This window comes from Platalea leucorodia (assembly GCF_965183815.1).
Source record: "Platalea leucorodia genome assembly, chromosome: 28".
NCBI classification, from domain to species: Eukaryota; Metazoa; Chordata; class Aves; order Pelecaniformes; family Threskiornithidae; genus Platalea; species Platalea leucorodia.
The window spans coordinates 270,001-286,045 of NC_138850.1; the positions used below are offsets into that span (position 1 = coordinate 270,001).

The 16,045-nt window shown below is 49.2% G+C and overlaps 1 protein-coding gene across 1 annotated transcript; it reads right to left on the reverse strand.

Annotated features, from left to right (window-relative positions):
- Window positions 1-1,262: 1,262 nt before the first annotated feature.
- Window positions 1,263-8,150, reverse strand: IL4I1 (interleukin 4 induced 1; the record flags this gene model as incomplete). Its single annotated transcript, XM_082333894.1, has 7 exons — window positions 1,263-2,127; window positions 2,336-2,469; window positions 3,458-3,526; window positions 3,978-4,179; window positions 4,951-5,063; window positions 6,013-6,227; window positions 8,138-8,150. 7 exons carry the CDS (start codon window positions 8,148-8,150, stop codon window positions 1,263-1,265), a joined length of 1,611 nt encoding a protein of 536 aa, XP_082190020.1.
- Between the last annotated feature and the right edge of the window lie 7,895 nt (window positions 8,151-16,045).

Genomic DNA, 16,045 nt, shown 5'->3' on the forward strand with positions numbered 1-16,045 from the left:
ATTTCAAAAGACCACTGAGGGTGGTTGGGCCTCCCTAAAAGTGATTTGAGCCCATTGCAAGGAGCCACCTGGCCAAGCTCTTAACATGCCAATGTTGATCCCTCTGTACTTATTTAATCATCACCTGTGTTTAAATGCTTTAAGCTAGTGCAAATCTTTGTCTCTGCAATGCCTGGTGGAAATCTGCTGGGTCTAATTAGGTCCAGTCCCTCCCTGGGTGTAATGACCTCCCCCAGTTCTGTCCCTGCTTCCTCTAGCCAGAGCTGAACCTCTGTTTCTTGGGCCGGAGAAGACCATTTCCCTCCAGCTATGTGGAGTCAGAAGTTGAGAGGCAGGGTTGTGTTTTATGGCAAGCAAGATGAATTATATGCAAAGCAGCTAAGTGACTGCAGCAAAGGTCTGGCATGATGTGCTTAGCAGCTGGTCTTATTTTTCCTTTTGCTTATTTATCAATATCTTTCCAATAATCTGAAAAAAAACCCCACCTGCAGCAGAGACTGAGTTTCCAAGACTATGAAACCTAGGACAACAGTTCCTGGTGAGAGGAGAAACTCCAGTAAAAGCCATTAACATCTCTAGGCACAGGCTATATTGCTTCTGGACTTGTTTTTTATATTAATGATGTTAAATCTGTCTCTATAACTTGGTGTTGGCCGTGCTTTGAGCTCAGCTAGACAGGAGATGGGTAGAAGAGACTATGGAGGTTAGAGATCAGGTACCCGTGGGGGTTAGGAGTGGTTGTGTTGGGCTACGCGAAGGAGATGATGACTCAGAAGCAATGAGTTATCTTCCAAATTCTGGAAGGGGAGGAAGACCCAGACGATGGGTGATGAGTTTCTAAATGGCTGAAGTGAGGCGAGACAATTCATATGTGATGATGCTTCTCTCCGCAGAGAGATGGAGGCACCCCAGACACAAAGAACTGAGAAATACCCACGTTTATTCCATCATAGTCATTTCCTGAAGTACTTTGTACAGAAATAAATTAGAAATCACTGCAGTGTATCTGAGCCAGGGTAATATTAGAGTCGTGAAACCTACTTAGACATTTTTTTAGTGCTCCCTTCTATCCTCGTGAAGTGTTTAACCGGGTAGGTATTGGTCCTGTCTGATGACAGTCAGTGCTCTTTGAGGTTTTTCTTTAACGCCTTAGCTGCTGATGTCCTTCTGCTGACTTTGCTTGGAAAGAAACAGGTTTACACCACCAAAGTGCCTTCAAACCGTGCTGGTGGCATCCCGCAAGCTCAGCCCAGGAGTCCCGCTCAGAGATCTTCCTTCTGCAAGAAACTCCTTGTCTGCTCCTCCTCCTCCTCCTCCTCCTCCTCCTCCTCCTCCTCCTCCTCGTTCAGCATCTGGGCTTCACTGCTGTCATGGTGGATGTTGCTCGCAGCCCTGACGGCTGATTTCATGGAGGTGTCGATCCAGGCGTGAGGCTGAGCTGCGTGTTCTCCTGCAAAATGCACCCTGCCCTCGTGCTCGAAGAGAGCCTGCGAGTAGTCAACGAACTGGTAAGGGGTGAAGGCAGCAAATGCCCCCAGGGAGTGTTTGTCCAGTTGCCACTTCTGTATCACGTACTGGTCGCAGGTGTACTGCAGGTACTCCTTGCTCACTTGGTGGATATCTGACAGGTCTTGGAGGACCACATCCAGGCACTTCTCATCTGTGAGAGGCAGGAAAAACTCAGCATCGTCATTCCAGGTGTAGGAAGCCAGGATCACACCCACCCCGCTGGAGAAGTTGTGGCTGGGATAGTAGATAAACCGTGAAGGGCGGTCGGTGATGGACTGCCCTCCTCTGATGCCGTCCTTCTCCCAGAACTTCTCGGAGCAAGCCAAGACTATTTTGGAGGAGCTTGCATAGTGAATGGAGCGCAGGGCGTGGACCTTTGGAGGAGAGAGCGGTGGCAGGAATCGGATGTGCCTGGTGGCTTTGGCGGTAGATGTGACAAGGACGTAATCTGCAGTTACTATGGTTGGAGCCAGAGTGTCCGGAGCGCGGTAAAACACGCGGACTTTGTTTCCCTTGGTCATGATTTTCTCCACCGTGCAATTGAATTGGATGACATTGGGCAACGCGTCGTGGAAGGCTTTGGGCAGTTGGTCAAATCCCCCTGTGATTTCATCAAAACTGAAAGGAAGAAAGATGTGAGGGAAGGACACTGGGGTTTAAGAACTATAAAACCTGACCTCTTCTAGAGATGCTAACAGAGCTTGGTGGCCCCTTGAGTCAGGAGCGGTTCCCATTCAGACATCTAAATGCCACTGAAATTTCCTCTTCTGGTGAATTGCTGTGGACCAGCACAAAATGGGGTTTGCCATAAGAGACATTGCCTTACCTCTCGTTAGAGAAGATATCAAAGTCCCACAGTGAGGCAAGGAAGGACAGATAAAATCCAGAGTCTTCATTCAACAAGTCACCGATCATCTGAACTGCTCCTCGGCTTAGATTTCCTACTTTAATCAAATACTCCTAGAAAAGCCAGTAAGAAGACATCACCTGATGCTATTATCTCAGTTAGTGCATATATCCCCTTTATATCCCAAGCCAAAAGTCATGCCCTGCTGCCTTGTTCCTGCTCCTGATCTGCTTAAAGCCTGGACCAGAAGCTTTTTTTTTATGTGGTTCTTCTAGCTTCTTGCAGATCAATGTCTCTTCTGGTTTAGCATGACAGAAGTTCTGGAGGTGAATGAGTAAGGGGTTTGTGGCCTGGTGGACCCACTCTGAGACAGCTGGATCACATGAAAATGCAGTGGATTGCTCAGTACTTGATGCTTCATCATGTGTGATTAAAAGACCCAAGCACAAGCCCTATGAGGAGCGGCTGGGGGAGCTGGGGGGGCTCAGCCTGGAGAAGAGGAGGCTGAGGGGAGCCCTCCTCGCTCTCTACAACGGCCTGAAAGGAGGCTGGAGCCGGGGGGGTCGGTCTCTGCTCCCCAGGAACAAGCGATGGGACGAGAGGGAACGGCCTCAAGTTGTGCTGGGGAAGGTTTAGGTTGGATATTGGGAAAAACTTCTTCCCCCAAAGGGCTGTCAGGCCCTGGCCCAGGCTGCCCGGGGAAGTGGTTGAGTCCCCATCCCCGGAGGTATTTAAAAGCTGGGTAGATGCAGTGCTTAGGGACATGGGTTAGCGGTGGACTTGGCAGTGCTGGGTTAACGGTTGGACTTGATGATCTTAAAGCTCTTTTCCAACCTAAATGATTCTATGATTCTATGCCTTTCCAGAGCATTTCCAGTCACCACTGCTTCTCTCCCATTTCCAGATGATGAGACTGCTCTAACAGTCGTGCTTGCTCCTTCCCCAGCATTTTAAGTAGAAGGCAGCACTGATTAGGGAAAAGGCATCTGCAAGTGTCAACAGAGGAAGAGACCAGAGTGACTCAGATCCTTTCTCAAAGCAGGAATGCAGGTTTACCATTGGTAGGGGGATTAAATTCACTCTCAAGCCGCAGCCCTTTACCTTGGTGGAGAAGGAGTCGTGCTTAGCTAGATATTCCTTGCAGTCTGTAGTCTGGAACGTGCTGAAAGCCTGGAGAGGAAACATTGATGTATTCATCAGAAAAAGTGCATTTCCCAAAGTGTTGCCCCAAATTCTGTTAGGATTCATCTGGGGTATTCAGTCTTGGGGTTTGGTAACCCCTGGAGCTGAGCTAGAGCTAGTGGATCCTGCTGCTTGGGCTTCAAGTTTTGGGAAGTTATGCCTTTGTGTGGCATCTTCGGCTTCATCCAAGTCTTGGTGAATCTGTTCCAGAGAAAGGTCTTGTGTATAAAGAGGGTTTTGCAATCAGCTGCCCTAGTGCTTGAACAAGACTTTCTGCTTTTCATTCTGAAAGGACCCTACTCTTCCTCAACTCATTGTTGAGTCTTCCTCAACCCGTCATGCAGGTGAGGGTCCACCACAGCTCGGAGGAAATAGCTTCAATGTCCCTCGGATGAGTAACGTTGCTGGAAGGTAGCATCCCTTCCCTGTCGGCCCATACCTTGTTTAGTGCTTCTCTATAAAGCTGGCTGGCACTCTTGCCTCTCTCTGATGGTTTCACTGTGTAGTTTAGGATATCGGGGTTTCTATTCACTTCCACAGCTCTTATCCGAGTGCCGTTCAAAAAGTACCAGGTGTTGTCATCTGTCTGGATGAATGGGTTTAGCTTCAGGTCAAACTGCCTAATGAATTCACGGACGAGCCTAGAAAAGAGGAGAGCACCTGGGGACAAGTGCTTGCAAGCAACCAAACCCCAAAACCCTGCCACCAAAACGTTAGAAGCATAAAAGGACGCTTTCCCATTGACTACATTGGTGTAGCCACGTATTATTTTGGCTTGTGAGTGGTGATTGCAGCTATTTAAGGCACTGCTGTCTCTAGTTTTTGCTGCTTGAAGTTGTCCTGCCTGCTCCCAGCTCAGTGCAGCAACCATGGGGCTATGGAGAAAGGAGCCCTTTGGCTTTCCAGCTCCTGGTTGCACAAGGATGTAATCAGGAGTGAGAGCAATGCCCTGTTGAAGTAGGAGGCAGGGGTTCCCTATGGCTTTGACCCTTCTTGGCATGTGGTGTGGTTGGTGACTCACCTACAGCCTCTTCCAGCCTCTTTGACTGATGACTGACTCCACCTGCTCACAGAGCCCAGGTTGGATGCCCTCTCCATCAGAGCTGGTGGAAATTCATCCATCTCCTGATGTTGTGACTTCCAAAATAGAGGTCTGACCATGCACAGACGTGATACTGAGATGGGAGGTCTTCCTTCATTCTCCCAACTCAAATGCAGGTGACCGTGTGCTTTTTGTCCCTTTTATGCAGATGCTAAGCTCTGGGGGAGAGATGGGGCAGACAGCTCCTTCCTCCTGCTGTGCTACCCCCAGGTCCAAGTCCTCAGCCCCATCTCAAACCACAGCCTTGCTCCTCAAAACAGGCTGGTTCCTCATCTGATCATGGCTGTGAAGTAGGTAGGACACCCCTTACCTGTGCTTGCTCGGCAGGCGCATGGCTCCCAGCTCCACGTACCAGTCCTGTCCCTCTGGACGGTATGTCTTGATCCGCCCACCGACCTGATTGCTCGTTTCCAGAATAGTAACCTAAAAACAAGGATGGGGTGGAGACTGCAGATGTTCAGGCAATGACTATTTTAAGCAAACCACCTACAAAGCAAGTTCACAGGCACTGTGGCAAGCACCATTTATAGCCCATGGGGTGGGACAGGTCCCCTCTAGGTGGCAAATGAACCATCTGTAGATCCAACCCCCTCTCCGTATTGGCCAAGATCCCTCTACCTATAGGGCAGTTTCTCAGTTCCTAACTTCTGTGTCACGTTTGGACACCTCCTCTGTGGTGAGAGGGTCCTAGCGTTGGTTCAGATACTCCCTGTGCTGGAAGGATAAAACAGGGTTTTGAAAACAACCAGAGGAAGGCACCAACCTGTCCTTCCATGCCTTTGAAACCTTCTTTGAAACTCATGGGTTTCAATTTTGTCTAGCACCTTGGGATGCTCAACACGGTTTTGAAACCCCCAGCCTAACACGGCAGGATTTGAAGGGCTCGTGAGTCTTGTGCTGGTTGATCTACAGCAATGAATGTCACTGTTGGGCTGCGAGTTGCGACAAGTTGGAGAATTGCAGAAGTTGAGGCTGGAGGTGCCTCTGGAGGGGTCTAGCCCAACCTCCCGCTCTCAGCAGCGCTGCCTCCAAGGCTGTCCCAGGGTAGCTGTAGCTCTGCCTGATCTCCAAACCCCTTAGGGACAGAGAGAGATGACTGCGTCTTTTTACCTTTGCTGTTTACATTCATTTGGGGAGCATCTAAACAACTCGCTTTGCATACGGCTTCCCCTTATCCCCTCCTATCCATGCCTGTGGTTTTGAAAATCACGCCGAAATCAGACGAACTTACTGGAGTCCAATTGCTTTTCATTCCTTCTCCCACCACTGTGATCCACTCCCTTGCATTTCTTTCTCCCTCTCCATGCTGGAAAATCTTTAGTGTAGGAAAACAAGACCCAGTGGCAGTCGGGGCTCTCACGCAACTACTTACCGTGTGGCCGGCATCTCGGAGCAACTTCGCTGCTGTAAGCCCGCTTATTCCTGCACCGACAATGACCACATTTGCTGGACGAGTTGCAGGTTCTAGCCCGTTTTTGACAATCTCCAGCAGCTCCTCGTAGTCTTTGTCATGAAGGCAATATTCAGGGAAGCATGGAAACTTCTTTGCACTTAGGAGACCTACTAGCAGGAGTATTTGGAAGAGGACTAGGGAGAGAAGAAAAGAAGAGAAGAAAATAATGTAACGAAGGCACTCGGCAATCAGCATGCAGGTTCATTCCTGACAGCCTGGGAGGGAAGCGACAGCACAAACTGGCTCCGAGTATGTTGGTGTCCAAACCCCGAAGAGGAAAATCTAGCAAATCTGCTTTCAAATCAACTGGCATGATTATGAAATCCATGGTGTCAGCAGGTCTCGCATGACTGCAGCCAGATGTCAAGTGATGTCAGTGAATAGGATTTTTTTTTAAGGAGAAATCAAGCCCATAGATGATTTATTTTTTTTTTTTCATACTCATGTTCTGCTTGTGCAGCTGCTGTGGTGAGTTCCCAAAATGAGTTTGACCTCTTTCAATAAGCTCAAAAGACTCCACAATGAAGAATGGTAATTAATGTCATTCACGTGCAAAGATTTAAGGCAATTTTCTTGTCCCAGCTGCCCTTTCCCATACCTTAGTAATTCATGGCATTTTTGACACAATGGATAGAAGGATGGAGGGAGGAGACAATATCATACAGAAAAATGGACAGAATAGATGGAGACTATTGCATAGATGGACAGAATAGATGGAGACAATATTACATAGAAAGATGGACAGATGAGATAGATGATGGGACTTCTTTATTTATTTAAAATTATTTAGTTTCTGAGGTACCCTGTGGGGAATAGAGATACCTATAGGGAACAGCAGGCCGACTGCAGCCCATTCAGAATAACCATTTCTACCACAACAGACACAACAATGTTCTATTCATATTTTCACAGAGAAAGGAAGTTTGAACGGAAACCACCCTATGATTTTTTTTTTAGGTTTGGTTTCTGTTCTCTAAAATAACTACATGGAAACTTTCATTTTCTTTTCCTTCCCTCAAACACTGCCAGTTTCCTTCCAGGGAAAAACAAAAGAAAAAAAGCGCTTTTGAAACCACATCTTGGGTACTTTTTACTGCTGGAAAATCTCTGCGGAATCGCTGCTTTTGCTGGAACAGCCCCAGATCTGCAGACAGCCTGGGTGAAAGCGAACCTGCTGTGAATAAACCTCAGAGCTGTGATCCTGCAGGTGATTTTCTGAGAGACCTAAGTCCAACTCCTGAAAGCAGGTCTTTTGACAGCCTGTAGAGCTGATCCAGCTTCCTGAAGACACTGTGGCAATAAAAAATAATTAGAATCTGCTACAATTAGCCGGTTAACAGCAGGGTTGCCTTCTTAAAGTGTGGCAGAAAGTGATATCATGTTGATAAAGCTGCATCAACCTTCCTGACCCAATGCTGCTGCTGCCCTAATCTTCCTTGAGGACCAGGGATGCTGCCTTGAGTTGCGTTTTGGGCATGTGTGGGGTTCGTAGCGGTGTAGAGCCAGCAGCCAGTCGTGCTGCCCTCATCTCACCCGCTGTGTCAACCCCAAAGACCCACGGGTTATGTGGAAGACAAAGGAGATCCTTTCTGGAGATCAGGCTCTCCATGGGAGGAGAGCAAATGCATTGGGACCAGCTCTTGGAAATGTCTGATGGATCTCCATCTTCCATCAGACCTTCTTGTGTTGTGGCTAGACGTGGAGAAACCGCAAACCTGATGCAAGGTGGTGTCCGCCAGGAAGGTCTCTGGAGACTCTGAGCTTATGCCTGTGTTTCTATCTCTCTCTGCAAAACTAGGAACATCCCGCTCCCAAAACTCGCAAGGGAGGTCTCCCGCTGCCCACAGCGCTGCAAAGTTGAGCTCCAGGTGATCATGAAATACCCTAGCTGAAGAAAGGGAGGCCTGTGGTTATGCTGTCAGGGGGCGACGCAAAAGGCAGATGTTCCACCAGCTGGGAAAAAAACCCAAACCCAGGCACTGAAGATGAAAGAAAACCAGAAAAAACAGCGAGAGAGCTCAAGAGTCAGGGGAGAGTCACTCACCGATCCTAGTCATTGTTCCGGTAGGAAGACAAATCCTCTGCTGAGATTTGCTTTCATTTTATACCCTGGCTTTAAAAAAAAAAAGGCACCGCAGCTGTGGTCATTCAAAAAAACTTCTGCCAATCAGTATACCCCGGAAGAGAGCGAGGTGTGATTTGTCATAAGAAGGAGAAGCAGCAATTAAGCATGTAGTCAGTTCCTCTGCAGGTTGGGGTTTTTTTTTGTCCCCTTTACTCACTGGTGCTCTCAGCTTTGGACATCAGCCATCAGTCTGTTGCACATTTTAGGAAGTGTTATTATTATCAGAACACAGTAAGGGTGACCGCACCCTTCTCCGTGAAGGGCAGAAAACCTCCCAGCATTGAAATATCGGGTTTTGTTTTTTCCTTGTATGGACAAAGGGGCACCCATTTAAATCTATGTAAACATCATGGGATTCATTCTGCATCCCAGGGGGACCTCTGAGCTAGCATCCAAAATATCTTGTCTGGTGATGACGATGGGCATTTCCAGATGACAGTTCATCTATTGGACGCTCTTAAGTGTCGCACAGCTTTGGTTTGATCCTGTCCTCATTACTGTAGAGGGAACTCGGAGCTCAGATGCCTTCACTGAAATGGCAAAAACTGGATGCGTTGTACCAGCTTTTTTCCAGAATGAAGCACTTTGACCTACCAAAGCACCATAAACCGACCTGAGGAACCGTCCCTTGGCTGGTTCACCACGTCTTTCCTGCCATATGGACATACTCAACCCCGTGTAGGCACCTTGGCTGGTCTGCTCCTAAAAAAAAAATAAAATAAAAATAAACCTACCACAAACTATCCTTCCCCTCTGAACTTTCTTGTCTCTTCTATCCTTTGCCTTATGCCTAAAGACTGTCTTTTTCAGTTGATCAGACAATTTGCTGATTTGATTGAGGAAATGAAAGTAAATGTCGGTATTTCCCAGGCTTCTGGACCCTGAGGGGTGATCTCAGCACCAAGGCAGATGTCAGCTTCACGGAAGGGGCTTGCCTTGCCGAGCCTTTGGCTGGAAGTTGTTTTGCAAGCCTCAGTAGTGACTGGCTCTTCTTCGTACTGTTTTCTTACTGAAATCCTGCTTCCTTTTTTTTTCTTACCCCCCCACCCCGCAATGCTTTCAGTTCTCCTTGCGTTGGAGCCCAGAGCTACGTGCATCAAAGCAGAAGCAAACTCATTCCCTTGTGCTCTTAAAAGTTTGATCTTTGGTTGTCTGGGCGTCTTCCCTGACCGTCCAGACAGCAAGATTGAGAGCACAGTGCAGCTTTGGTGTTACTATTTTTTTTTCCTGCCGTCTTTCAGTACCTCTTCCTTTACTTCTTTGATTGCAACATCTCGAGTCTCCTGTGCAGAGCCAACCTCATCATTATGCTTTATCCTATTCAAGTCTCAACAATATTGTGGGGTTTTTACTGAGTTTAATCATAAAATAGCTCAAGGTCAAAGGGAAACCTAAGGATCTTCGAGTCCGGCTCCCAAAGTTTAAGCAGAGTTTTGGAGAATCCCGGCAAGGGACGCGGGGCTTTGGAAAGATCAGGTGGTGGTGCCCAGCCACGAGGCTACATGGGTCTACCGTTTTAACTAATGGCCCAGAAGAGTGGATTGCAGAGCCATGGCAAGGTCAGGACTCTAAGCGTTGCATGGGCATCCCCTGTGTTACCCCTTCCATGAAGTCACGCTGCCAGGAAGTTCCAAATTAAGTTCCCTCCGAGTGATGCTGGTCTTGGGAGAATGGTGCTTACAAATTGCTTAAGCCACTGACGAGCAGGGTTTTAATCTTTGCCCCCCAGCAGGAACCACTGAATATATTTGCATCTATGGGATCTCTTTGTTCTGGTGGACTTGTGATGTAGACATTGGCGTTTTGTGGTGCTGCGGTCAATGCGTCGTCTTGGAAGAAGCCAGAAGGTGGGTCTTGCCCAGCAACGTGCTTGTTGATGGAGTGTGGGTGTGGTTCTGTAGCAAGGTGGAGATTTTATGGTCCCGTTTCCCTGCTGGCAGCCCATTCCCGGGGGATTTTAATCTTCCCCAAAACCATATTTTCAGCGTTGCTGCTGGGATTGGCCAAGGACGTACACTGTGCTTTCAACATCACCTCGGTTGTGCCATTGATAGGGTCAGTCTCTCCCAAAACGGTGATGTGTTTTAATTCCAGGACATATCTCTGCCTGTGTCAAGGCAAAACTAGGAACTGATTCTTTGCATCAAGTTGCATCAGCTTTCATCATGATGTCCACAAGTTCCCCTTTGTTAAATTATTTAACAAATAATTTGAATTAATCTAAAATTGTTTAATTGTTTAAACTGTTGTAAAATTGTTACATTGTTTAATTAAAATTGGGTGACGAACGTCTGGGGAAATTTCCTTCTAAGAAAAACTGAAGGACCGCATGTTTTTCCTGAGGTTTTTGTTCCAGAGCCTGTCTCCATTTAAGAAAATCCACCAGTTTGATTCAGGTTTAACATTTGGAAAAGGCAAAGGCATAATTTTTCTGGAAAAAAAAACCCTTGTTTTGCGTCTGGTTTTTTACCCGCTTGTGATTCCCAGGTTCTTTTCCTGATACCTGTGGGTCTCTCATGCTAAAACCCCAGCAACACGTATTATCTCTTCTTATGAAGCAATGATGCTTCTTGGGCGATTTGGAGATTACATGATGAAAGCAGTACGTACCCAAGTTCCCAGGACAGCTGGAGATTTTGGAGGGAGGGCAGTTCGTTTCATCTTGTTTTGATAAAAGCTGGATTAACGCGTGTCCTAACAAGTTGTTGAAGGATCAACCTCAAATGACAAGGTCTATTGTTTGAGTATAAGCAATACGTGCCAATTGCAAAAGGAGTTCCTCCCATATTCCTGCTCCTGTCTGCTGCTTCCCTGACTATTACTGGAAACCGAGTTTCCATTATTACGACATGAAGCTTGGAGGACAGCGGGAGGGATGAAAACCAAATTGAATCAGCGGCGTGCGATGGGGGGAGAAGGGACAACTATTTGCTTCCAAATAATTGTCTTCTGGTTTTAATGTTGGGTTTTCCGAATGAAGGGAGGAGGAAGAAAAAGTCAGGGTTTGGTCCTGCCGACTCAGAGCAGGTAGATGTTGGTGTGGCACATCAACCGTGTTTTTGGCGGCGCATGGAGGAACTTGAAAGAAACATGAGGTGCATGTATGTGTGAGCATTTACACGTGGATACGAAAATGAGCTGCTATATATGTAAGGAATGAGGAGGAGAAAACCTGGGGTGTATCTGGGTGGATTTGTTAACTAAGCAATTAGCCATAATGAGTCTTTGAGCTGGCAGACACCGGTCTAAGGTGTGCAGGCAGTTTCTGTTGAGAAAAGATGCTCTTTCAAGGGATTTCTTGTCATTTGTTTCCTGCTTGCCCAGAAGACTCCCAGGACACGTATTGCACGTACTTGGCTCGGTCGTGCGACTGTGAGACAAAACTTTTGAGATTGGGGTGATACTCTGAGAAATAAATGCTAATTTTTAGGTTGGGTGGAAGATTTCCATTGGGAGGGTGAGTATCCTGGAGGGGTGAGGGTCACGGAGGTCTTCAAACTTTGCAGGCACCCATCACGCCTGGTTGCCCTGGCCACGAGGGACCCCAGCGACCGGTGCTGGCCAGGATTCTACCCATTGTGAATTGGGGGGGGGGCATTGTTCACTTGGCCAATGGTAGGGCTCAGAGCTGCCCCTCATTTGCATACCCACTTGCATAAAACGGGGAGGGTGGGGCTGTTGGTAGGACTGAGGGGTCTGGGCGGCGCGGGGACAAGGCTGAGCCATGGTGTCTGCTAGGGGAAGAAAGAGAAGCCCCCAGCAGGGAAGGAGATCCCAGCAGGGAAGGAGATCCCAGCAGGAAAGGAGATCCCAGCAGGAAAGGAGACAGAAGAGCCATGGCAGGAGATCTCCAGCCAAGCAGAGGAAGCATCGGGGCCAGGCAAAGCGTCAGCCTGTGGACAAGAAGAGGAAAAGGGCTTTAAAAGGCTCCTTCCACTCCATCAATGCCAAGACCCTCAACCAGATCAAGCGAGACGGCCGGTTCCTCTCCCACCAGGCGAAGGGGCTCATGATCAGCTTCGTGGAGGACATCTACAAGCAGGTGTCGAGCGAGGCCGAGCGGCTGCGGAGGAAGAGCCGTGATGCCCTCATCCGCCCCGCGCACGTGCAAGCCGCCCTGCAGCGCGTGATGCCGAAGGGGAGGTGGAGGCACGTGCCCGCCGTGGTCTCGAGAAACAGGCACTAGAGGAAAAGATCCCCCTTCCCTTGAGGTTTGGATGGGTGGCAAACAAGACCTAAAGCCCAAGGGGGAGGAAATAAAACACCAAAACACCCTAATTGCTGCAAAGACCTGCGCAACCACCAGTTTGGGAAGACCTGAGCAATGCAAGTGGGGAGTTTGTGGAATAAAATGGTCAACGTGGCATTGCAATAAAGCCTGGATGCAGCAGCCTTTGGTGGTGTGAGGGGTTTCTTTTGCAGGAAAGGATGATGGGGGGGTGGGCTGCGGCTCGGTGGTTTGTTAGTGAGAATCTGCAAGTGGTTTTTACCTGAGAGAAATACGGGTTTTCTTGCTGCAGGTGGGTGGTTATATATACTTGAATATATATACTTCAATTACCAGCAGATGATGGGAATTGCTGCAAGCAGGGAAAAAAGTCCCACCAGTCTAAATTACCCTAAGATAGTGAGGGTGATATCCCACTTCTGCTAAACCCATCCCGCATCAAGTTATTCCCCGTGACAAATTAGAGATTCTTAAAAAGGGGCAAGATCAGGCTGGCCGCGTGCTGCGCAGCGAGGGTGCCACACGGCTTTTAGAATAGCGGTGGCGTTTGCCATCGCTGCGTGTGCTTCGAGGGTTGAATTTGCTGCGAAAAAGCCTGTTATTGGTATTATTGGGGGGGGGAAAAGGAATTATTTTGTTTGGGGAAAAACATTCCCTGACCGGGAATCGAACCCGGGCCGCGGCGGTGAGAGCGCCGAATCCTAACCACTAGACCACCAGGGAAGGGACGGGAGCCGCTCCCCGCCCCGGGCCCACGGGCGGCCGCTCCCCGGGCGCCCCCGCTCCCTGCGGCCGGGACCCCCGCGGGGCGGCCTGCAGCCCCTTCCCCTCCCTTCTCCCCCCCTTCCCCTCCCTTCTCCCCCCCTTCCCCTGCTTTTTCTCCACGCGTGGGCGCACTTTGCAAGCGGCGAGCAGTAGAGACTGTTACAGGAGCAAGTCTTTTTTTGGGGGGGGGGGCGGGGAAGGAGAATCGGCGTTTTCCCTAACTCAGGTGCGGGAATGATGTAAAAAAAAAAAAAAATAATAAAAATGTTAGTTTTTAGAAAGAAAAGATGTGTCAGAAGTGGGATTTGAACCCACGCCTCCATTCGGAGACCAGAAAACCCCGGGCAGGGAAAGCTGAGCCTTGAGTCTGGCGCCTTAGACCACTCGGCCATCCTGACACTGTCAAAAGCCTTCCTCCCCCTCCTCATCCTCAACAATTGATCCTTCCACATCTTCATCTTTCCTGCCTCTTTTATAACCCTCCAAATTTGCAGAAAATTTATTTTTTTGCGGTGGTAAAACTCTCTTCTGGCTCTTTTCTGCTCCTCTGCTTCCATCCCTGGTCCCCGCGGTCTCCGTTGCCCGCTCTGGATAACGCAAGGATTTGCTTTTTCAGAAGAGCCAAACCAGCCCGATTTACACTGAAACACCCCGTGGTGCTGGCTGCAATTTGGTCATCACCTCGAAAAAGAAAAATTAGGAGAAAGACGGAAAAAGAAGAGGCACGTTCGCATGCTCACGGTGCTAGTAAAATCCCTGATTTAATTGAATTTAACACCAACTCAGTTTTACTTTCTATTTTTATTCCACAGCCAAATCGACCGGTTTTCTCCTTATTGTACGCACCCTTGGAAGTCTCCCCCATCACTTTGCAAAGCCCAGCAGGGTCCATCGAAGGCTTTTTTCCAACGTTTCTCCAGTTGCCCCAGAAAGGCAAAGCCTGAAATTCCCAGGTTTAGCTCGGGATCTTTCTGAAAACCTTCCCTCCGCATGCTGACCAGGCACCTCTGTTAAGCGGGTGCAAGAATTAACCTAGGAAGAATCGCAACCAAGTTGTTTCTGACGCTTTCTCCACAGGGAAACGCAGCAGGAAAGGTGTTTCTGGGGAAAACTTAATGGGATTTTCATTGGGGTTAAGTCAAGTCAAACCCGGGATATGTTCTTTTGGTCTGGTTCCATGCTTTTTGGGCAAAAAGTCCTTATGCAAATTCCGGATGAGGCAGAGCTGCCTCATAAGGGCTTTGCCACGGCTGGCCAATCCTGGGCTGCATTGTCGATCCCTCATTTGCATATGCCCATCTATATGAGAGCCACGGCTCTGGTGGGACGCCTTTGCAGGGAGGAGCACTGAGTCTGAAGGAGACCCCATGGCTGCAGCCGCCAAGAGACGAGGAAAAACCTTGAAGAGGAGGAGGAGGAGGAAGCAGAAAGTCCAGCAGACGAAGCCTCTGCTTAAGCAGAGAAGGTCTCCGGCTCAGGTTGGGCAATGGAAACCAGCTCCGACGGGATTAAGGGGCTGGTTCAAGGGATCCTGCAACAGGTACATCTCCAGGCTGCTGAGCCAGCTGCCCCCACCGACCAGGCGCATGTCGGTGAAGGCGAAGAGGCTGATGAACATCTCCATGGGTGTCCTTTGCAAGGGCTTGGTCACCGAGGCAGACCGCCGGAGGAGGCAACGCCGGGGGTCCTTCATCGGTATCTTGGAGTTGCAGGCTGCTGTGGATAAGGTCATGAAAGGTGAAGGTGGAATGTGTTTTGCCTCCTTCATCCCCAGCGGATCTTCTTGCATGAACTGAATAACGAGGGCCTGTCCTCTCGCCATGGATATCTTTCCTTGTCTCCCTCGTTGTGTGCCTGGGAGAAGAAAAGAGGAGAAAAAAGAATAAACTCGGAGTCTTTCCCACCCGCCTGATTCAATATCATTTCTGTAAAGACGACCACCAAGCCTGGCGTCCCACCAGTACCCCCACACCCACATGCAGGAGGTAATTTGGAGGGCAGCTCCTAGGTAGGAGCACCTTCAGCATCCTGCCCGCGTAAGACTACGTTAATCAGCCCCCTGTGACGCTGGTGGGAGGCCACCAAAGTCCATCTTGACCTCTTTGAAGACCCTCTCCATGCAGCTGGGAGCTGAGACCTCAGCACCTGCAGGGAAAGACTGCTCCCCACCAGGAGATGCCATCCTCATCTCAGACCACACCAAGTGTCTGGGGAGGCTGGAGATCCACTGGGGAGGTTTGCCATGGTTGGAAACAGGACGATGGCCTCTGAGTCATACCTGCAGTTACACTCATCTTGGCTTGGTACCGAGTAGGAGAGAGAAATGATGTTTCCCGCCGCTGATTCTCTTTGTTTATAAGGTCTGTGCCTATGGGTATGGTGCGTTACTTTGCCAAGGTTCAAGGAGTGGGTGGGTACCATGCCAAAGCCCGGTGTTGTCTGGAGCTCCCTGGCCATGTTCTCCAGACAAACGCAATGACCTTAGAGCTCACATGTAAAAAAAAAAACCCAACCCAAAACAACCCCAACAGGAGTAGGTGAGGCTGCAAGGACAGCCTGCAGCTCAGCGGGGCAGTGAAATGGCTGCTTACCTTGCCATGGCCAGAGCTCAAACAGCCCCAGGTGATGAGTTTGGCCAACACTTGGGGTCCATCTGCAGAAGGATCAGTGACCCACCCTGGGGTTTTTACCCTCCCAGCTCAGGATTCCCCACCATGGGATCCAAAGAGATGTGGAATGGTAGGAGGAGCCCAGCCCCGGTGGCCTCTGGCCCCTGGGCTTGCTCCTTGCTGGCTGCTGGAGCCCCTTTGGGGACCCTGAGGCTCAAGGGCTTC